Source organism: Trachypithecus francoisi, unplaced genomic scaffold (genome assembly GCF_009764315.1).
Source record: "Trachypithecus francoisi isolate TF-2019V2 unplaced genomic scaffold, Tfra_2.0 Lachesis_group5, whole genome shotgun sequence".
Taxonomy (NCBI): Eukaryota; Metazoa; Chordata; class Mammalia; order Primates; family Cercopithecidae; genus Trachypithecus; species Trachypithecus francoisi.
The window spans coordinates 30,211,233-30,234,367 of NW_022681470.1; the positions used below are offsets into that span (position 1 = coordinate 30,211,233).

General features: G+C 39.6%; 1 protein-coding gene across 4 annotated transcripts in view; it reads right to left on the reverse strand.

The window, feature by feature from the left end:
* The window catches only part of LOC117076122, a 50,929-nt gene extending 29,302 nt beyond the window's left edge, over positions 1-21,627 (reverse strand). For 3 of the 4 annotated variants that reach the window (XR_004434242.1, XR_004434244.1, XR_004434243.1), the window contains exon 1: positions 20,441-20,606. Coding sequence is in view for 1 of the 4 variants with exons in the window: in XM_033199191.1 (XP_033055082.1) it covers positions 608-703; positions 20,441-20,608 (264 nt within the window). In the remaining 3 variants the exon portion in view is untranslated. Of the gene's footprint in view, positions 1-607; positions 704-20,440; positions 20,611-21,570 lie in introns of those variants that run through there. The other variant, XM_033199191.1, reaches the window with a different exon arrangement.
* Between the last annotated feature and the right edge of the window lie 1,508 nt (positions 21,628-23,135).

Consider the following 23,135-nt stretch of genomic DNA (forward strand, 5'->3'; position numbering starts at 1 on the left):
TATAGCTCCCCTCCCTTACCATTAAAATTAAGTCTAGGCTGGGCGTAGTGGCTCAAGCCCTATAACCCCAGAACTTTGGGAGGGTGAGGTTGGCAGACTGCCTAAGCTCAAGAGTTTGAGACCAGCCTGGCCAACATGGTGAAACCCTATCTCTACTAAAAATACAAAAAATTAGCCGGGCATGATGGTGTGTGCCTGTAGTCCCAGCTACTAGGGAGGCTGAGGCATGAGAATCACATAACCCAGGAGGTGGAGGTTGCAGTGAGCCGAGATTGCACCACTGCACTCCAGCCTGGGCAACAGAGCAAGACTCTGTCTCAGAAAAAATTAAGTCCAAAGATTAGTTGCTATTACTTGTTTTCAGAACTCTTAATATTTTAAATGGGTGCTTTAAACAGTTTCTGGTTTTCACTCTAAAAGGAAGTTTATTTGTATGTGGGTGAACAAGAATGTGTGTTTGCATACTTGTGTTCCTGATGATCCCCCTGGTGTAGACAAGGTAGTCACATTTTACCTCCACCCGAAGAATTTATGCTTAACTCTCCAGGGTGAAGGGCAAGGCAAAAACTAACACCCTATCCTCAGGACGGGACTGGTGAGTTCTTACCAGGTTTGCTGACGTAGGTCTCATCCATTTTTCACATGAGACAGATCCAAAAAGGTGGATCAAAATGCTGAAGTTCCCAACTGCTCCAAAGCAGGGCTGTAGAGGGAATTTTGAGTAACAGCCTGGTAAACTGAGGAATAAGAAGTCAATGTTGTGCTGGTAATGTTTAACAACTGGGTCTGGGTTGGGAGAAGAGTGATGAAAAACCTGGGTTGTAGTGTTTTCTGCTTTCTATGGTATAAATGCTCTTACCCCGACCAATTTCAAGCTCCCCCTGTGAAATAACTGAATGCTGAGTTGGGAGTAAATGCACGGTAAGTCCACGTTCTATAGGATAGTATTCCCACCACACAGAGCAGGACCACCAGGATCAGACCTTCATTCAGGAAAAGCAGGTCACGTCCTGATGGAGTTCAAGAGTATCCAAGTGATCCTGCTCCCCAACTCCTCCCCCGAACCCCCTGGTTCAAAACAAAACAAAATGCAACATCTCTCCCACATACCTAAGAATTTCAATCACTTGGTTCTAAAACTTCTTTGTTGCCTTTAAAATGAAAATGTCCCTGAGAAATCTAATCCACTCGGTTTTGTTTTGTTTTGTTTTGTTTTTTTGAGACAAAGTCTCGCTCCGTCGCCTAGGATGGAGTACAGTGACTCAATCTCGGCTCACTGCAACCTTCGACTCCTGGGTTCAAGCGGTTCTCCTGCCTCAGCCTCCTGAGTAGCTAGGATTACAGGTACCCGCCACCATGCCTGGCTAATTTTTGTCTTTTCGGTAGTGACAGGGTTTCACCATGTTGGTCAGGCTGGTCTCAAACTCCTGACCTCGTGATCTACTCGCGTCGGCCTCCCAAAGTTCTGGGATTACAGGCATGAGCCACCGTGCCCAGCCTAATTTTTGTACATTTAGTAGAGATGGAGTTTCACCATGTTGGCTGGGCTGGTCTCAAACTCCTGACCTCAGGTGATCCACCTGCCTCACGCCTCACCCTCCCAAAATGCTGGGATTACAGACGTGAGCCACCATGCCAGGCCACTCAGTTTTAGAACATTTGTATTTCAAAATATGTAAGTCTAACAGATCCTTGCCAGACAGTGAGCCCTGAGATGGGCAGGAAAGAAGGTAAGCAACATATGGGCACTATTAGGATCCATTTTGCCTCCTCCCTTTGGGGCAGTACCACTGGCCATGTAAACCAAATTGAAAACAGACTAAATGTGGTTACACAGAAAAGATGAGCAAGAATAAGTGAGAAACCTTTAAATGCCATCTAAGGATTCTATGGCTGAAAGTATGAGAAGCCAGAATAATATTGTTTTTTAAAGGAGAAAAATACATTATTATTTTAATAATGAACTGCTAATAAATTAATAATAGCTTGAAAACAACCTAAAGATAGATAATGGTTAAATACATTTTGATACTCGCATACATGCATACAATGATTAAAATGGAATCCTCATGCATTCAATGGAATATAATGCAGCCATTTAAAATGATAAAATATTTCTATATTTGATATGACAAGATTTTCAAGATGTATTACTAAGGGAAGAAAGATTATATAATAGTACACGTAAAAATGTACTATTTTTGAAGAAAGATAGATGTAGCTATAGATATAGGTCAATGTAGACATAAATAGACACGTATTTATACACACACACCCCTCAGGCTCTTGACCCCAGGACCTCTCTCTCCAGTAAAATCACCCCTAATTCCTTTTTGGAGTCTTCATGGGTTACTTCTAATAGCTTGCTCATTACTTTTCCTTCATGTTCCTCTACTTTGGTCCTCACTTCACCCTTGCCCCACCAATATCATGGTTACTGGCAGAATGCTAATTCCCAACACAACGCATTGTTTTCTAGAACTCCCTGACGCTACAAAACTGATGCAATGGAGTTCACTCCAGTACTGATTATGCTGCAGTCCTGCTATGTTCTGATTGAAATGTAAAGAAAGCCCCTTTCCAACTCTTGTTTTCTTTGTCATCTAAGCCATTAGCCTACAGTCTTTGTTGCCACAGAGGCCTAAGATTTAGCCTACAGAACAGGGTGAGCTCTTCGGGAAATCAGAAGAAAAGGGACAGGAAGACACAAAACACAACACTACCAAATTCTTTCCATTCCCCAATTTTGTTCACCAGGAGATTCCACCTCAAGCCTTGTCCAAAAACGAAAATTGAAACTATTTAAATCAACCTTTGTATATCAACATCCACTCCACCCAACCCCTTCCTCCAACACAGCAAGGCTGTGATCCCAGATCAGGTTCAACCATTCCCCACCCTAACCAACCAAGCAACCTGCAAACACACACACAAACACACATACATACACACACACACACACACCTATCTGCACACATACTCTTAACTAAAACCAATATTTACTTCTAGATGGTTGGATTATGAGTGTTTTTTTTTTTTTTCTCACTGATTATTTACATTTTCTGTTTTTTTCCTACAAAAAGTTTGGATAATTTATAAAATGTTCTAACCTAAATTTTAAATTTTCACTCAAGATCACACATATAACATTAAGTGTTTCTCGTTGGATAGTCAGGCTTTGGGAAACTCTGTTTTTTTGTTTTTTTTTTTAATTTTTTGAAAACTTTCAAATTTTCTATAATGATTATAATCCCTTTAAGGGCAAACATATATCTTCATTTTTCTAATACATAAAACTGTGGCTCTTTCAGGGAAAAGAAAATTTAAAAGGGAAGGGACTGGTTCTTAGAAGTAATAACTGAATTTCTGGTAAAGGATAAGATCCTTTCAGAGAGAATAAGTATTGGTAGGCTAGGCTGGTAAAAGAGAATGGGGTGGGAGAAGAGCAGAATGAATCAGAAGCTAAATAAATGAACTGGGAAGGAAGAGGAAGACTGCTAATGAAGAGCATACAAAAGACAGATGACAGGAGTGGTTGCACACTGCATTTTAGAGGTAAACTAGGATTGCTATGGTTAGCTTCAAAGTGAGGTTCTTGAATTGCATTCCTCCTAAACAGGTTTAACCCACTTAGCCAGCAAATGAAAGCCAAAAGTAAAAATACCTGAAGGGACAGATGTGGTCTTTAAAGGGATAGTCCTGGTTTCTACTTCAAAGAATAAAAGGATAGGATTAGCATCAGTTATTGTATCTTGAGAGAGGTAGTACAGATAGAAGTGAAAAAAGAATACAAAAGAAAGTACAATCAAGAGTGAATTCAATAAAGCCCACCTCTTCTGATGATTACAGCTAAAAACTCTGGACAAAATACAAAAAACAACTACCTAAGGACTCTGAAAGGTAAAGAAATGCAGTCAGATTATGAAGAGAAGTCAAAAACTGAAACAGCATTAAGTTTCAGTTGCACAGGATTAAGTTTCTCATTTTATTTCCTCTTTCTTTTCACAGCCTTGGGCCGAGAGCAATCACACAAATGAACTGCCAAGGGGGTACCGCAGAGAGCTAATACCTTCAGATAAATCCCTTCTGTCTAGAAAGAAGGCTGGGATCCTTTAAGCTGAAGAACACAGAAAGGAATCCTTGTGTTCTCATTCCCTCTCCTAATTTTCACAGCTTGCCTAGCAGAGCCAGGGTGGCAGGTAGCATGGTCAGCTAAAATCCCAATAGAAATTCTGTTTTTCTAGTTAAACAAATAGAAAAGGGCTCCCGTGGTCCAGAGAGTACTGGAGTAAGTCAGTAGGTAAATTTTCTCTCTTTGTTCCATCTCCACATAGCACCAAAAATGGTCCTGGTCACAGGACCTGGTAGCAGCACAGGCAGCCAAAACTCCAAAAGAACCCCTATCTATTGGGCCAGAGGATAAGAAATAGAAAACTTATATAGGTGGGTGACTATGGGGAATCCTGGAGATAAGAGATTACAGAAATGGATCTCCTAACTCTGTGTATGAACCAGCATAGACCTAGGCTGAACCCTGAGCTGTGCATGCATGGAACATACTCAAAGCTGCCTAGCAGAGGTTCCGAAAACTGAGATAACATTGAAACTATCACTCACAAAATACAGACAGTCTGAACAAAACCAGTATGATTACTTTCTCAAATAATCAAACAATCTTCCAAATCTCCTGAGGATTTTAATGAAAAACATCCAAATTAAATATTCAAAATGTCCAGGATACAATCTAAAATAACTCAGCATATAAAGAACCAATAAAATTTACTAGTTTGCACAAAAAATAGTCAATAAATGCTACCACTGAGAAGACCAAGATGGTAGAATAATCAGGCACAGATTTTAAAGCAATTATTGTAATTATGCTCCATGAAGTAAAGACAAACACTCTTGAACAAAGGAGAAAAAATGAAGTTATTGGCAGAATAATAGAAACTATTAAAAAAAAGAACCATCTTACAAAACTAAGCATTATTTTTAACATAAAATAGAGCAATCACATCCCTTGGCATTTATTGAAATGAGTTAAAAGCATATGTCCACACAAAAACCTGTACATAGACATAAATAGTGACTTTATTCACAACTGCCAAAGCCTTGAAGCAGCCAAGACTGTCTTTCAGTAAGTAAATGAATAAATAAACTGTGTGTGATGGTTAATACTGAGTATCAACTTGACTGAATTGAAGGATACAAAGTACTGTTCCTGGGTGTGTCTGTGAGGGTGCTGCCAAAGAAGATTAACATTCGAGTCAGTGGACTGGGAGAGGCAGACCCACCCTCAATCTGGGTGAGCACCAACTAATCAGCTGCCACTGCAGCTAATAAAGCAGGTAGGAGAAGATGGAAGAGGAGACTTGCTGGGTCTTCTGGACTTCATCTTTCTCCCCTGCTGGATGCTTCCTGCCCTCGAACATCAAATTCCAAGTTCTTCAGCTTTTGGACTCTTGGACTTACACCAGTGATTTGCCAAGGGCCTTCAGCCACAGACTGAAGGCTGCACTGTCGGCTTCCCTACTTTTGAGGTTTTGGGACTTGGACTGGCTTCCTTGCTCCTCAGCTTGTCGATAGCTTATTGTGGGACTTCGCCTTGTGTTCATGTGAGTCAATACTCCTTAATAAACTCTCCTTCATACATACATCTATCCTATTAGTTCTGTCCCTCCAGGGAACCCTGACTAATACACTGTGGTATATCCATACAATGGAACATTATTCAGCTCTAAACTGAAATGAGCTATCAAGGCATGAAATTACATGGAAGAAACTTAAATACATGTTATTAAGTGAAAGAAGCCAATCTGAAAGGGTTATATACTGTATGACTCCTACTATGTGATCTTCTGGAAAAGGCAAAACTATAGAAACTTATAGTAAAAACTTACAGAAACTTAAAGTAAAACTTATAGTAAAAAGGTCAGTGATTGTCAGAGTTTAGCAGAGAGGGAGAGATGAATACTCAAAACAGACAATTTTTAGAGCAGTGAAACTATTCTGTATGGTACTATAATGGTGGATATATATCATTATAGATTTGTTCAAACCCACAGAATCTGCCACCAAGAACAAACCCCTTTATGTGAATTATGGACTTTGGGTGATAGTGATATTTCAGTGCACGCTCATCACCCGTAACAAAGGGACCATTCTGGTACCAGAGGTTGACAGTGTGGGAGGTTATGCATGTATAGGGGTAGGGGGCATATGGGAACTCTCTGTACTTTTCACTCAATTGGTCTGTGAACCTACAACTGCTCTAAAAATAAAGTCTGTGTTTAAAGTTTTTTTTTAAAGAATGAAATGGCTTTGGGAGGCCGAGACGGGCGGATCACGAGGTCAGGAGATCGAGACCATCCTGGCTAACACGGTGAAACCCCGTCTCTACTAAAAAATACAAAAAACTAGCCGGGCGAGGTGGCGGGCGCCTGTAGTTCCAGCTACTCGGGAGGCTGAGGCAGGAGAATGGCGGGAACCCGGGAGGAGGAGCTTGCAGTGAGCTGAGATCCGGCCACTGCACTCCAGTCCGGGAGACAGAGCGAGACTCCGCCTCAAAAAAAAAAAAAAAAAAAAAAAAAAAAAAAAAAAAAGAATGAAATGGAAATTTTAGAAGTGAAAAAAATACACTGTGTGAAGTTAAGAAATCAACTGATGGGTTTAATAGCAAAACACAGAAGAAAAGAAAAAAGAGTCGGCAAACATAGTGAGAGATCAACAGAAAGGGAAAACAGGAATGAAAGACAGAGGAAACAACTAGAAAATCAATAACAAAATAAATTCAAACATATCAATAATTACATTAAATATACATTATCTAAGCACACCAATTAAAGCACAGAGTTCGCCAAATTTGATTAAAAATAAATAAGACCTAACTATCTACAAGAAACCTACTTTAAAAATAAAGACACAGATGGGAATAGAAGTAACAAGATGAAAGAAGAGAGAGCATACAAACACTAATCAAAAGAAAAAATGTAGTGGCTATACTAATATCAAAATAGATTTCAAAGCAAGAAATACTACTAAAGATAAACAGAGATATTGCATAATGGGATAAGGTTCAATAAATCAAAAAAACATAACAATCTTAAATGTACACACCTATTAAGAGAAGTTTGAAAAACTTAAAACAGAAATGGAAATGAGAACTAGATAAATCCACAACCATAGTTGCAGACTTTAACATTCCTCTCACAGTAATTGATAGAAGTAGACAGAAAATCAGTACCAACAGATGAGACCCAAACAACATTATACCCAGTTGACATAATTTACCCTTTATAAAATACTCTACCTAACAAAAGCAGAAAACTTTTTTTTTTTCAAACACGCATGGAATATTCACCGTGCTAAACCATATTCTGGATCATAAAACAAACCTTAACAAATCTAGAATAATTGAAGTCATACAAAGAATCTTCTTGAACCATAATGGAACTAAGTTAAAAATTAATAAAAGAAAGATATCTAGTAAATATTTGGAAACCAACTGATATAGTTTGGATGTGTGTCTCCACTGAAATCTCATATTGAAATGCAATCCCCACTGTTAAAGGTGGGGCCTGGTAGAAGGTGATTGGCTCATGGGGGTGGATTTTTCATGAATTGCTCAGCATCATCCTTTTCGTACTGTCCTCACAATAGTGAGTGAGTTCTTGTGAGATCTGCTCATTTAAAAGTGTGTGGCACCTCCCCCGACTCCTGCTCCTGCTCTCACCATGTGGTGTCCCCGCTCCTGGCTTCACCTTCTTCCATGATTGTAAGCTTCCTGAGGCCTCTTCTGAAGCTGATACCAGAGCTATGCTTCCTGAACACCCTACAGAACCATGAGTCAATTAAACCTCTTTTCTTTACAAATTACCCTGTCTCAGGTATTTCTCTTTCCTTCTTTTTTTTTTCTTTTTTTTTTTGTGTGTGTGTGTGTGTGTGACAGACAATCTTGCTTTATTACCCAGGCTGGAGTGCAGTGGCACAGTCTCAGCTCATTGCAACCTCCACCCTCCTGGCTCAAAGAATCCTCCCACCTCAGTCTCCAGAGCATCTGGGACTACAAGCACGCACCACACCCAGCTAATTTTTTTAATTTTTTGTAGAGACGGGGTTTTGCCATGCTGCTGAGGCTAGTCTCAAACTCCTGAGTTCAAGCATCTGCCTACTTCAGTCTCTCAAAGTGCTAGGATTACAGACAGGAGCCACTGTACCTGGCCTCAGGCATTTCTTTATAACTCTGCAAGCACGCACTAATACACCAACATACTTCTAAATTACCCATGGGCCAAAAGGAATGTCACAAAGGAATTTAGAAAAATAAATGAAAGAGAAAATGCAACATATCAAAATTTGTGGAAGGCATTTAAAGCAGTGATTTAGAGAAATTTATAAAGGCAAAAGAACAATATCTCAAATCAATGATCTAAGCTTGCAAGTGACATACTAGAAAAAGAACAGAATAAACCCAAAGTGAGTAGAAGGAAGGAAAGTGTTATTAGAAAACCAGAAATCAAATAAATTGGAAATAGAAAAATAATGGAGAAAATTAATGGAACTAAAAGTCGATTCTTTGAAAAATTCAACACAATTGATAAATCTCTAGCCAAGATGACCAAGAAAATAAGACACAAATTAGAAACATCAGAAATGAGAAAAGGAACATCACTATTAACCGCACAGACCTTAAGTGGATAACAAGGGAACAATACTACGAAAAGCTGTTTGTAAATTTGACAAAATGAACTAATTTTTTAAATTAAAAAAAATTACCAAATTCATTCAGGAAGAAAAAAGTTTATGCTAAAGCAATGATTTACTTCATATATATGTATGCATAACTTTTCAATTGAATTTGTAGTTTAAGCCTTCCAAAAAGAATTCTTTAGGCCCCAGTGGTTTCACTGACGAAATTTACCAAACACTGATGAAGAGATAACAATTTTACATAATCTCTTCCAGACAAAAAAGAGGAAGGAACACGTCTCAATTCATTTTATGAGATTAGCATTACCCAATAAAACCAAAGACATCACAATTAAGAAAATGTCAACCCAATATCCTTTAAGAACACAGACACAAAAATCTTATAAAATATTATCAAATTGAATCCAACAATGTATTTAAAAGATATTAATAATATGGCATGATCAAGTGGGGTTTATCCCTAGAATGCAAGGCTCACTCAACATTTGAAAAGCAGTCAATGTAATTCACCATATCAACAGTCTAAAAAAGAATAACCACATGAATATCGTATTGGATGAAGAAAAGGCTTTAGAATATATTCAGTAATCACTTCATGATAAAAAAAGAAAAAACTCCAGCAGACAAGAAATAGTAGGGAACTTCCTTAAACTAATAAAAGGCATCTATGAAAAATCTACATCTAACTTCATACTTAATGATGAAAGACTAATGCTTTCCCCTAAGACTGGGAACAAGAAAAGGTTGTCCTCTTTTAAAACTCCTATTCAACAGTGCACTGAAAGTACTAGCCAGTGTAATAAGGCAATAAAAAGAAGTAAAGGATATAAATATTAGAAGGGAAAAAGCAAAAATATATTTATGCATACACAGATAGCATGTTTATGTAGAACATTTCATTGAATCTACAAAAAGCTTTTAAACTAGTGAGTTAGCAAGGTGCCAGCATATGTACACGCCAATATAAAAAAGTTAATTATATTACCATATACCAGCAATTAATAATTGAAATCCGAATTTTTTCAAAAATACCACCTATAATAGCACCAAAAATAAGGAAAGTATATAGGTATGAACAATACAATATGTGCAAAATTTGCTGCATACAAAACATTGATGAAAAAGTCAAAGGAGATCTAAATAAATGTGGAGATACAGTATTCAAGGATAAGGACGACTCAATATTGTTAAAATGTAAATTCTCCTAATCTACAGAGTTAATGCAATTCCAATTGAAAGTCCAAAGGATTTTTGTAGTTTTGTAGATTTAGACAATTAAAATTTTATATGGAAAACCAAACTAACCAGATTAACCAAAAGAAAGGAAACAAAACAAAACATTAGAGGTGTCATACTACCTGATTTCAAGACTCTATATTAGTTAAGATCATGTGGGATTGGCAAACGAAAAGATACATCAATGAAATAGAATTGACAGTCCAGAAATAAACCTTTGTATTTATGGTAAATTCATTTTTTTAAAGGTATAACTGGAATTCAGTGGAGAAATTACGGTATTTTCAACAAATGATACTGGAACATTTGGACATTCAGATGCATATAAATTCATACATACATATACACACAAATACATGCATACCTACATACATACATATATATGAAGAATAAGCCTAACCTATACTTCACACCTTATACAAAACGAACTCAAAATGGATCATAAAGTGTAAAGCTAATAAACTTCTAGAAAAAGAAAGTACCTTGCCCTTCTGTGTCTTTAAGAAGTCTTTTCTTTTTTTACCCCTTTGAAAACCCTGTAATTGCCTCACCTGGAGCAGATGCCTCACAAAAGAGAGGATGCCCACTCTCCTCAAAATCTACCCCAAACACTTCTTATTGCCACTAGACCCATAACTAGAGTCCAATTCCAACATGTTCCAGCAGCCTGGAAGTGGCAGCAGGTCTCTAACTGTGGCACTGAGCCCAGGTTCCCAGATTTGTCTCATCCCACTTGCTCTACAGAGTATGGACCAATATAAACTAAAAGTGATGTCTTTACTAAACACCTGTTATTTAACAGCCTGAGGTGTACAATCTCTCATCTCTGGCCTTGTTTTCGGCGTTTTTCCTCCTTGGATCAGCAGTTTCTGACTCCCTAGGTTACAAGGCTGGAATAAAAAAACAAACCCCAGCTTGGAAAGGAAGACGAAAAAGGAAGTCACTCTTATTTGTTTGTTCTCATAGAATTTGTCCACCTGACCATTGTAATATCCAGCCTAGCTTCTTAGTTTTTATTCATTGCTGTCATTAAATATTTATTAAGTAAGCATAACAGACTTATTGGGCAAGTAAAACGTAATATGCTAGGCAGTCACCAAAAAATACAAAGCCAGAGTCTCCAACCCCCAAGACTTCATTCTAGACTAATCGCAAACACATGGTTTTATGTTTTCAGATTATGCTTAATGGAGCCATTCCAAACTGTTTTCTTCCGGGTGGCACACCTCTGTGTAGCGAAATTTTCCAGACTTCATATGGGCAAGGTAGCTAGGCAGAGAGAATGCCCTAAAACCAAAATTGTTTCAGAGAGAAGTAGGAATTGTACTAATTAATGCTGGAGCAAGACAAAGGTAGACTTTGAAGGGGAAGATTGCTACACCTTAGTGTCCAACATTATGGAATTGATCTCAATAGGGTACCTAGCATTGCTTCTACTATTCCCATGCCTCTAACTGTCCCATAAGCAGGTGCTATTAGTGGCAAAGGCAAAATGCAGGAGTGCAGCCCACCATGGCTATAAGAAGTACTCAAAATCCGTATCTTCCTGCTTTGGGATAGCTGAATCTTAATACACAACCATTATTTTTATAACACATTTAAATAATGTAAGAGAAAAAATAGGAAAGAAGAAATGTTTAGAGAAAATGGAATGACAAATGAGCAAATACAGGAAAAGAGGTCAGGGAAAAGAACATCACACTACAAACTCATCAGAGCTTTATACCAGCACCTTGCACAGTTTAACTTTGTAAATTGTTTTAAATATTAAATAGCTAACTTTATATAAAAAGGCAACATCAATATCATTAATAATATAACTTTATATAAAAAGGCAACACCAATACCATATCTTCTCAGCGCCTCCAAACAAAATTACATGCTTTTTTTTTTTTTTTTTTGAGACAGAGTCTCGCTCTGTCGCCCAGGCTGGAGTGCAGTGGCGCAATCTCGGCTCACTGCAAGCTCCGCCTCCCGGGTTTACGCCATTCTCCTGCCTCAGCCTCCCGAGTAGCTGGGACTACAGGCGCCCGCCATCTCGCCCGGCTAGTTTTTTGTATTTTTTAGTAGAGACGGGGTTTCACCGTGTAGGCCAGGATGGTCTCGATCTCCTGACCTCGTGATCCACCCGTCTCGGCCTCCCAAAGTGCTGGGATTACAGGCTTGAGCCACCGCACCCGCCCCATACTTTCTTTTTTTAATTAATTTTTTTGAGACAGAGTTTCACTCTTGTCACCCAGGCTAAAGTGCAATGGTGCAATCTCGGCTCACTACAACCTCCGCCTCCAGGGTTCAAGCGATTCTCCTGCCTCAGTCACTCAAGTAGCTGGGATTTTTTTTTTTTTTTTGAGACGGAGTCTCGCTCTGTTGCCCAGGCTGGAGTGCAGTGGCCAGATCTCAGCTCACTGCAAGCTCTGCCTCCCGGGTTTACGCCATTCTCCTGCCTCAGCCTCCCGAGTAGCTGGGACTACAGGCGCCCGCCACCATGCCCGGCTAGTTTTTTTTTTTTTTTTTTTTTTTGTATTTTTTAGTAGAGACGGGGTTTCACCATGTTAGCCAGGATGGTCTCGATCTCCTGACCTTGTGATCCGCCCGTCTCGGCCTCCCAAAGTGCTGGGATTACAGGCTTGAGCAACCGCGCCCGGCCAGTAGCTGGGATTACAGGTGCCCACCACCATGCCCGGTTAATTTTTGTATTTTTTTTTTAATAGAGATGAGGTTTCAGCATGTTGGCCAGGCTGGTCTCGAACTCCTGAGGTCAGATGATCCACCCACCTCAGCCACCCAAAGTGCTGGGATTCCAGGCATGAGCCACTGTGCCTGGCCAGAATTATGTACTTTCAATTGTTTATCCTCCACTAGAGATGCTTCTCTGTGAATTAATTACACATCTTTATATGTAACTACCTTTATCACCTACCTTTATGACCAGGTTGTTGATCTGAGAGATGGGACTATGGAACAGAGGAATATTTACAGGTGCCCACTAGGCCTCAAGCCACAGTTGAGTTTTCAGTGGGATTGTACTCTCAGCTAACGAGATGGAAATGAAAGCTGAGTGCTTACTGACAAGAACTGACTTCATATCTAAGTGGGCACACAAAAACCCCAGAGGTATAAGAGTAAATTCCGGGCTTCTAATCTGCCCGTCAAAACTTCACAAAGGGTTGTGATTGTTAACTGTAAAATAAACCTATCTGCCCATGGGGACTTTTGGGAAACAGTGTTACTGACTATATGACACATGTAAATACTCTGTTTATCTAGCTTTAATTGTCTAGCCCTCTGTAAAATGAAACAATTTAGTTTAGGGACACTTGAGCTCAGTATCTAAAGACTAGGACAAGCCCACATTCCTTCTCCTTGGAAGAAAGATCGTCTTTTTTCAACAGCTAAAATGCAGTCATTTGCTAAAAACGACTCAGTGTTCAGAAAGCTCAGGAGAACAAATCTCAGAAAAAGGGGCTGTCCATGCCAGACACCCCATTTCTCCCACCCAAGATTTCTATGCCATGTAAGTATCACCCATACAGCCAGAAACTTAGAAGTATATTTCTTTTGTAACTGACAAGCAAGGAAACAATGCTGAGAGGTCCAGAATTGAACAACAATTACCGTAGATACATTTCTTTGGAGAGAATTCTTCTACGTAAGAGCCTTAAAATTACCCCTCAAATTTACTTTTTGAAACCATGGTGTTGAAAGGGACTGCTTGAGAATCTGGAACCTGGTGTTTGGTGAGGTTATCTTGGCCCATATTTCCTCTGCAGAACAGTGACTCTTTGGAATAAGGGGCAAACTTGGACTCAGGACCAGAGTTACATTCACAGATCTGCTGTCATTTCCAGGCCACTGGAATATGATGACAATTGACCCTAGTTATTGGTCTAGTGGCAGTAACGGGTGTTTGAGGTAGGTTCTGAGGAGAGTGAACATCCTCTTGTTTGCGAAGTATTTGCTCCAGGTGAGGCAATTGCAGGGTTTTTGAAGGGAGACAAAATTCTGCAGATACACAAGGGCAAGATACTCCCACTGGCAAGGGAGACGCAAAGCAACTCAGGGGTTCAACATTCTCACTCTCATTTGAGACCAACCAGATGTGCCCATTTCAAGTTTTGGGGTCTCCTTCCTTCCCAATGAATGAGCTAACTTTCATATGAGAAACCTGGCATTCATTTCCCAAGAATATTACTGATGTTTAGTTCTGCAACCTGAAAAATTAAATTTTGTGTTTAATTTTTAACAATACCAACCCTGTGGCTACAAGACATAAAAGATTCTGTTAGGGCTGCCATGGAAGTTCTCTAGTTCTCAGACCAAGAACTAAACTAAGAGCTTAAGGACCCAAGCTTTTCATCTTCTGTCTATAAGTACTCCACTACACTCAGAAATATCTGTCCTATGCCACAGTCCTTGCAGTGATCACTACTGTCGTTAAGAGCCCAGTGTCTGGTCAAGAGACAGAAACCACACACTAGTTCAAATAAGGAAAGTATAATCATGAAGAACTGTTAACTTGGTAAAAAAAAAAAAAAGCTGGTTAACCACTAAAAAAGATAAAAGAGAATTGTATGGTGTAATAGAGGTGGCAACCTCAGACTACAGCTATCACTCTTAAGATAAAAGGCAAGGTAAACAAGGAAGAAACTTAGAAAGGAAGAAAGGACTCCAGCAGGCTAAGATCTGGGCCTCTAAGGAGACGGTTCAGCTGCTGCAGAAACATGTCACCCACTGCTGGGGTAAAGAAGAAACCTCTGGGGGACATTCACTTGCTGGAACCATGGGAGCAATTCACCACCACAAGGAATACTGCTGGGGCCAGTTGTGTGCTGATCCATTCACTGTCATGTGGAGAAGGCAAAAATAACAGGAGAAGATAAGTCCCTTTTTCCTTCTCCAACCTTGAGACTCCCTTCAGCACTCCCTTAGCCCCAAATTGGCTGAACCTAATATAAAACCATACATCTGAGAAAAAAAAAATGTAGTTTGCAGTGTACCTCTCCAGTATCGTGAAATAGGACAAAGAAAGGTAGTTCGGAATAAGGGGAAATAAATTAATAATAAGCACACTTGAATATAGAGGCTAGGAGTAAAGATGGGGAAAGGCAAACAGTTACAATATATATGCTTTAGAGACAAAATCACTTGGACTTAGTGTTAAGACCCCTGTGGGAAGGAGTAAAAGGAGGAATCAGGATGATCCTTCTGAAGAGAAAGGAAAAATAGTATATTCATTTGTGGATTGAATGAGTTTGTTGTGGTTAGAAAGAGACTTAAGAATTAAATTTTGAATATGTATCAAATGTCTATGACACATTCAGATCAAGGTGTCAAATTGGCAGACAAATGGCTATACAAATGCTGAGCTTGTCTGAAGATAAAAATTAGCATCATCAGCATATATATATGTTATTTAAGGCCACTGGACTAGATATCATCTCCAGAGAAACTGCAGATAGAGAAAAAAGCCAGAGAATCTCCTGAGAAGCACCAACACTCAGAAGTAAGAGAAGAGGTGAAACAGAGAGAGTAGCCAGTGAGAGGGAAAAAAAAAAAAAAGAAAGAAAAAAATAGGAGAGTTTGGTGTAACCAAAGCAGAGAAAGAAGTGTTTCCAAAAAAGTAATCAACTCTGTCAAATGCATTGAAAGTGAAGAAAAGATTCCATTGTATTTTCTTTCTTTCTTTCTTTTTCAGACAGGTTCTCACTCCGTTGCCCAGGCTGGAGTGCAGTGATGTGATCTCAGCTCACTGCAGCCTCCACCTCCCAGGCTCAAGTAATCCTCCCCACTCAGCCTCCCCAGTAGCTGCGTCTACAGGTGCACACCACCACACCCAGCTAATTTTTGTATTTTTTTGTAGAGATGGGGTTTCGCCATGTTGCCTAGGTGCTGGTCCCAAACTCCTGGGCTGCAGTGATCCTCCTACCTTGGCCTCCCAAAGTGTTGGCATTACAGGCATGAGCCACCACACCCAGCCTGGATTTAACAAGACGTATTTCAATATATGAAGGAAGAGAAAGAAAGAAAGATGAAGACAGAAATAAGTGGTAGCAGGAGGAAATGTTGGGTCAAACAAGAAGTTTTAAACCTGAAAAAATATGAAAACTAAGTTGTCTAATATAACAGCCACTAGCCACAGGTGGCTGCTGAGGACTTGAAATGTGGCCAGTACACCCTATGTAGAAAGCTGAAACTGGATCCCTTCCTTACACTGTATACAAAAATTAACTCAAGATGGATCAAAGACTTAAATGTAAGACCAAACACCATAAAAAACCTAGAAGAAAACATAGGCAATACCATTCAGGACACAGGCATAGGCAAAGACTTCATGACTAATAACACCAAAAGCAATGGCAACAAAAGCCAAAATTGACAAATGGGATCTAATTAAACTAAACATCTTCTGCACAGCAAAAGAAACTATCGTTAGAGTGAACAGGCAACCTACAGAATGGGAGAAAATGTTTACAATCTACCCATCTGACAAAGGGCTAATACCCAGAATCAAAAACAAACTTAAACAAATTTACAAGAAAAAAAACCCCATCAAAAAGTGCGCAAAGGATATGAACACACACCTCTCAAAAGAAGACACTTATGCAGCCGACAGACATATGAAAAAATGCTCATCATCACCGGTTATCAGAGAAATGCAAATCAAAACCACAATGAGATTCCATCTCAGGCCAGTTAGAATGGCGATCATTAAAAAGTCAGGAAACAACAGGTGCTGGAGAGGTGTGGAGAATTAGGAATGCTTTTACACTGTTAGTGGGAGTGTAAATTAGTTCCATCATTGTGGAAGACAGTGTGGTGATTCCTCAAGGATCTAGAACTAGAAATACCATTTGACCCAGCAATCCCATTACTGGGCATATAACCAAAGGATTATAAATCATTCTACGATAAAGACACATGTATGTATATTTCAGCACTATTCACAATAGCAAAGACTTGGAACCAACCCAAATTTCCATCAATGATAGACTGGATTAAGAAAATGTGGCACATATACACCATGGAATACTATGCAGCCAAAAAAAAAAGGATGAGTTCATGTCCTTTGCAGGGACACGGATGAAGCTGGAAACCATCATTCCCAGCAAACTAACACAGGAACAGAAAAACAAACACCGCATGTTCTCACTCATAAGTGGGAGTTGAACAATGAAAACACATGGACACAGGGCAGGGAACATCACACACCTGGGCCTATGTGGGGTGGGGGCTGGGGGAGAGATAGCATTAGGAAAAATACCTAATGTAAATGACAAGTTGATGGGTGCAGCAAACCAATATGGCACATGTATACATATGTAACAAACCTGCATGTTGTGCACATGTACCCTAGAATTTAAAGTCTAATAATAAAAATATATATATAAAAGAAATGTGGCTAGTACAAATTTAGATATGCTATAAGTATAAATTACACACCACATTTCAAAGACTCAGTATGAAAAAATATATACAATATCTCATTAATAATTTTTACATCAATTATATGGTGAAATAATATTTCACATACATTGGGTTAAATGAAATATATGACAATTAAATTTACCTCTCTCTTTTTACTTTTTTAATGTGGCTACCATAAAATTTTAAATTACATATGTGGCTCACATCATATTTCTACTGGAGAGAGTTGTGCTAGAGCATCTTTGTATGCTAATATAATGATCTAGTAGAGAATCAGGAATTGATGATGTAGAAAGATAAAGAGTAAGAAAAAGAGAAAAGATCTTTAAAAGCTTAAGCAGATGAGGGGTGATGGACATCATGGATAGATCAACAAACAAGTAGAGAAAGGCATGTACATAGATAATATTTGTTGTATCCTTTATACAGAGAGAACTCCCTCTTTTTAAACAGCCATGAAGCAGTAATAAACATTTATCAAGGACTAAGTCACAAATAAAATCTCAAATACCCAAAGGTACAGATCACATGGTAACCAAACAAGAAATCAGTAAGAAGAAGACAGCAAACTCAATCTAATTACGTGGACATTATAAAACAGCGTTCTAAATAACTCTTGGATTAAAGTGGAAATTAGTACTAGAACACAGACTGTTTGAAATTACCAATAAAACAATACTACATTTCAAAACTTATGGAATACTACCAAAGTCTTAAGTCAAAGGAAAATTCAGAGCTTTTAGTGATCTTCATAATATACATGGAAGATTGAAAGTAAATGATCTAAGCACCTGGTTCAAGAAAGTTTAATTGAAAGTAAATGATCTAAGCACCTGGTTCAAGAAAGTTTAACTGAAAGTAAATGATCTAAGCACCTGGTTCAAGAAAGTTTAACAACATTAAAAAAAAAAAAAAAAGATAAGCCAACAGAGAATAGGACAAACTAATAAAAAGAAAATTCAAAATTAATGAACTAGAAAGCATGGCAAAACACAATTGCATGGACCTGGTAAATAACACAATTGTTTTATTTTGTTTTTGTTTTTAGAATACGACACACAACCCATTAGTAAGTCTGAACAAGAAAAAAAGGGAAAGAAAATGCAAATATCTACAAGGAAAGAAAAATAATTCAGCATTAAGAGATTTTTAAAATTCTAAAATTTCCAATATTTGCCAGTAAATTAGAAAATCCACATGAATAGACAAATTTTTAGGAAAATGCAGATTACTAATATTGGCTCATGAAGAGAAGAAATTATCCCAATAATCAGAGAAAAACTTGAAAATGTAGCAAAAGCTTTAACTTCCAAAAAAGCACCAGTTCCAGTTTGTTTTATCAGTAAGTTCTAATACATCATAAAGAACAGATAATTCCTGGATTATTTAAACATTCAGCTAATACAAACTATGAAAAACATCCCAAAACACTTCACTGAGAAATTTAATTCTGATACTAAATTATACTAAATACTAAACAACAATAGTAAAAATAAAATAAAATACATCTTGGGTCATTCTCAAAATCCAAAGTCAAACATTAACAAGTCTAATTAAGAATGCTTTTGACAGCAAGTAACAGAAACCCTGACTCAAATTATCTTTAAAAATGAGGGTATTCTGGACTCAACAGGAAGTCTAGAAGTAGGATAAGTTTTAGGATGGGTTGTGGTTTAATTATGTTATGAAGAACCCAGGGGAGAGGGCCAAGGTGGCCAATTAGAAGCAGCAGCTGTCTGTGGCACTCAGGGAGAGGAAGAAAGGAGCAAGTGAATACAGCACCTTCAGCTGAAATACCCAGGTACTCACATTGGGATGGATCACAGAAACAACTCGACCCACGGAGAAGAGAGACAAGCAGGATGGGAAAATGACCCATCTGGGAGCAACATGAAGCCAAGAGAACCCCCACCCCCAGCCAAGGGAAGCAGTGAGTGATTGTGCAACCCCAGGAAACCATGCTTTTCCCACGGATCTTTGCCACCCACAGATCAGGAAATCAGTGCACCCACACCACCTCATGCACCCACATCACCAGGGTCTTGGGTCCCAAATACAGAGGTGTGTTGAGTCTCGGCAGTGCGGCTGCTCAGGCATGCACAGAGACCCAGGAACTTTACATATTCGGGTCCCAGGATCCCCAACAGAGGTGTCTGCAACTCAGGCAAGGTGGGAGGTCTGTATATACCCCTAGGAAGGGGGCTGAATCCAGGGAGCCAAGCAGCATCAATCTGTGGGTCCCACTTCCACGACACCTCACAAAATAAGACCTACTGGCTTGGAATATAGCCTGCCTGAGACGGGACAGAGTCCACAGTGGGAGGGGTGGGCTGCCATCTCTACTGTTTGGTTGACTCAGCCATTCCGGTCTGTGGGCTTTGGAGAGTCCAAATGGTTCAGACAAGGAATGGTCTTCCCAGCACAGTACAGCGGCACTGCCAAAACAAGGCCAGACTGCTTCTTTAAGTGGGGCCCCAATCCATTCCTCCTCACTGGGAGGGACCTCCCAACCGGGGCCTCCAGCCATCTCTGCCAGTATTCTACCAACAGATCCTGATCTCTTCCTGGAACAGCATGCCCGAGAGGAGGGGAGGGGAGGGCCACCATGCTGGTTGTTTTAACCACTCAGCCATTCCAACCTGTGGGCTTTGGAGAGTCCAAGCCAACAAGGGCAGAAGCAGTTCCCTAGCAGAACATGGCTGTTCTGCATGGCCAGATGGCTTCTTTAGGTGGGACTCTGATCCACTTTTCCTTGATGGGTAGATCATGCCACCTGGGGTATCCAGCCACCCCAGCCCATGTTCTGCAGCCAACAGAGTTCTAATTTTTCCCTGGGACAGAATGCTCAGAGGGCAAGGCAGGCCACCAACTTGGCTGCCTTGGGTAGCTCAGCCAGTCCAGCCTGTGGGCCTCGGAGAGCCCAAACCAATTAGGGGCTGATGGATCCCCAACACAGCACAACTGCTCTATCAAAAAACAGCCCGACTGCTTCTTTACGTGGATCCCTGATCCCGCTCCTCCTGACTAGGCGAGACATCCCAACCAGGGTCACCAGCCACCCCCTACATACCGTGTGTTCATGCTGGCAACAGGACAGTACCGCCCTGGGATGGAGCTTCCAGAGGAAGGGGCAGGCTGCCATCTTTGCTGTTTCATAGCATTCACTGCTGATACCGCCAAGTACAGGAAAAACTGAGGCAACTAGGGTGTAGAGTGGACCCCCAGATAACCGCAGCATCCCTAAGGAAGAGTAAACAGATTGCTAAAAAAAACAGATGCAAAACAAAACAACCCACGGAAGCGCCATCCTAAGGTCAGCAACCTCAAAGATCGAAGATAGATAAGCCCACAAAGATGAGAAAGAATCACTACAAAAGTGTTGAACATTCAAAAAGCCAGAGTGCCCTTTTTCCTCCAAATGGTCACAACACCTCTCCAGCAAGGGCTCAGAACTAGGCTGAGCCCAAGATGACAGAAGTAAGCTTCAGAATGTGGACAAAACCAGTTTCACTGAGCTAAAGGTGCATGTTCTAACCAAAGGCAAAGAAGCTAAGAATCATGATAAAACAATGCAGGAGCTGACAGCCAAAACGGCCAGTATAGAGAGGACCATAACTGACCTGAGAGAGCTGAAAAACATACTACAAGTACTTCACAATGTAATCACAAGTATTAATAGCAGAATAGACCAAACAGAGCAAAGAATCTCAGAGCTTGAAGACTCTCTCTCTGAAATAGGACAGGTAGATAGGAATGGAGAAAAAAGAACGAAAATGATGAATAAAACCTCTGAGAAATATGGGTTTATGTAAAAGGACCAAACCTGCAACTGATTGGGGTACCTGAAAGAGACAGGAAGAACAGAACCAAGTTGGAAAACATACTTCAGGATATCATCCAGGAGAATGTCCCCCAATCTAGCAAGATAGGCCAACATTCAAATTCAGGAACAAGAGAACCCCAGGAAGATAACTATTCAAGAAAATCATCACTAAGATACATACCAGCAGATTCTCCAAGGTCAAAATGAAAGAAAAAATGTTGGCTGTGCACAGTGGCTCACGCCTATAATCCCAGCACTTTGGGAGGCCAAGGTGGGTGGATTACTTGAGGTCAAGAGTTCAAGACCAGCCCGGCCAACATGCTGAAACCCTGTCTCTACTAAAAATACAAAAATTAGCCAGGTGTGGTGGCACATATCTTTAGTCCCAGCTACTCAGGAGGCTGAGGCAGGAGAATTGCTTGAACCCAGGAGACAGAGGTTGCAGTGAGCTGAGATTGTGCCACTGCACTCCACCCTGGGTGACACAGTGAAACTCCATCTGAAAAAAAAAGAAAAAAAAAAGAAAGAAAGAAAAAATGTTAAGGACAGCCAGAAAGAAAGGCCAGGTCACCTACAAAGGGAAACCCATCAGACTACCCATCTACTAGTTTCTCTAAGTAGAAACTCTACAAGCCAGAAAAGATTGGGGGCCAGTATTCAACACTCCTAAAGAAAAGAATTTCCAACCCAGAATTTCATATTCGGACAAACTAAGTTTCATTAGCAAAGGAGAAATAAGATCCTTTTCAGACAAACAAATGCTGAGGAAATTCATCACTACCAGACCTGCCTTACAAGAGCTCCTGAAGGAAGCACTAAATATAGAAAAGAAAAACCATTACTAGCCACTACAAAAACACACTGAAGTACCAATGACACAATGAAGTACCCACATAAACCTGCAAAATAACCAGCCAGCGTCATGATGACAGGATCAAATTCACACATAAAAATACTAAGCTTAAATGAAAATGTGCTAAATGCCTCCCAAAAAGATACAGAATGACAAGCTAGACAAAGAGCCAAGACCCATTAGTACGCTATCTTCAAGAAACCCATCTCACGTGCAAAGACACATATAGGCTTGAAATAAAGGGACGGAGGAAAATTTACCAAGCAAATGGAAAACAGAAAAAAACAGATGCGATCCTAGTTTATAACAAAGCAGACTTTAAACCAACAAAAATCAAAAAAGACAAAGAAGGCCACTAAATAACAGTAAACGGTTCAATTCAACAAGAAGAGCTAACTAACCTAAATATATATATACCCAATACAGGAGCAACCAGAAAAAGAAAGTTCTTAGAGACCTTCAAAGAGACTTAGACTCACACGCAATAAGAGTGGGAGACTTTATTACCCCACTGACAATATTACACAGATCACTGAGACAGAAAATTAACAAAGACATTCAAGACCTCAACTCAGCTCTGGATCAAGTGGGCCTGATAGATACAGACAGAACTCTCCACTCCAGAACAACAGAATATACATTCTTCTCATCACCACAGCACTGACTCTAAAATTGATCACATAATTGGAAGTAAAACGCTCCTCAGCAAATGCAAAAGAACTGAAACCATAACAAAGAGTCTCTCGGACCAAGGTGTAATCAAATTAGAACACAAGATTAAGAAATTCACTCAAAACCATATGACTACATGGAAAATAAACAATCTGCTCCCAAATGACTTTTGGGTAAATAATGAAATTAAGGCAGAAATCAATAAGTTCTTTGAAACTAATGAGAACAAAGATACAATGTCCAGAATCTCTGGAATGCAGCTAAGCACTGTTAAGAGGGAAATTTATAGCACTAAATGTCCACATCAAAAAGCTAAAAAGATCTCAAGTTAACCTAACATCACAACAAACTAGAGAACCAGAGCAAACCAACCCAAAGCTAGCAGAAGACAAAAAATAACCAAAATCAGAGCAGAAC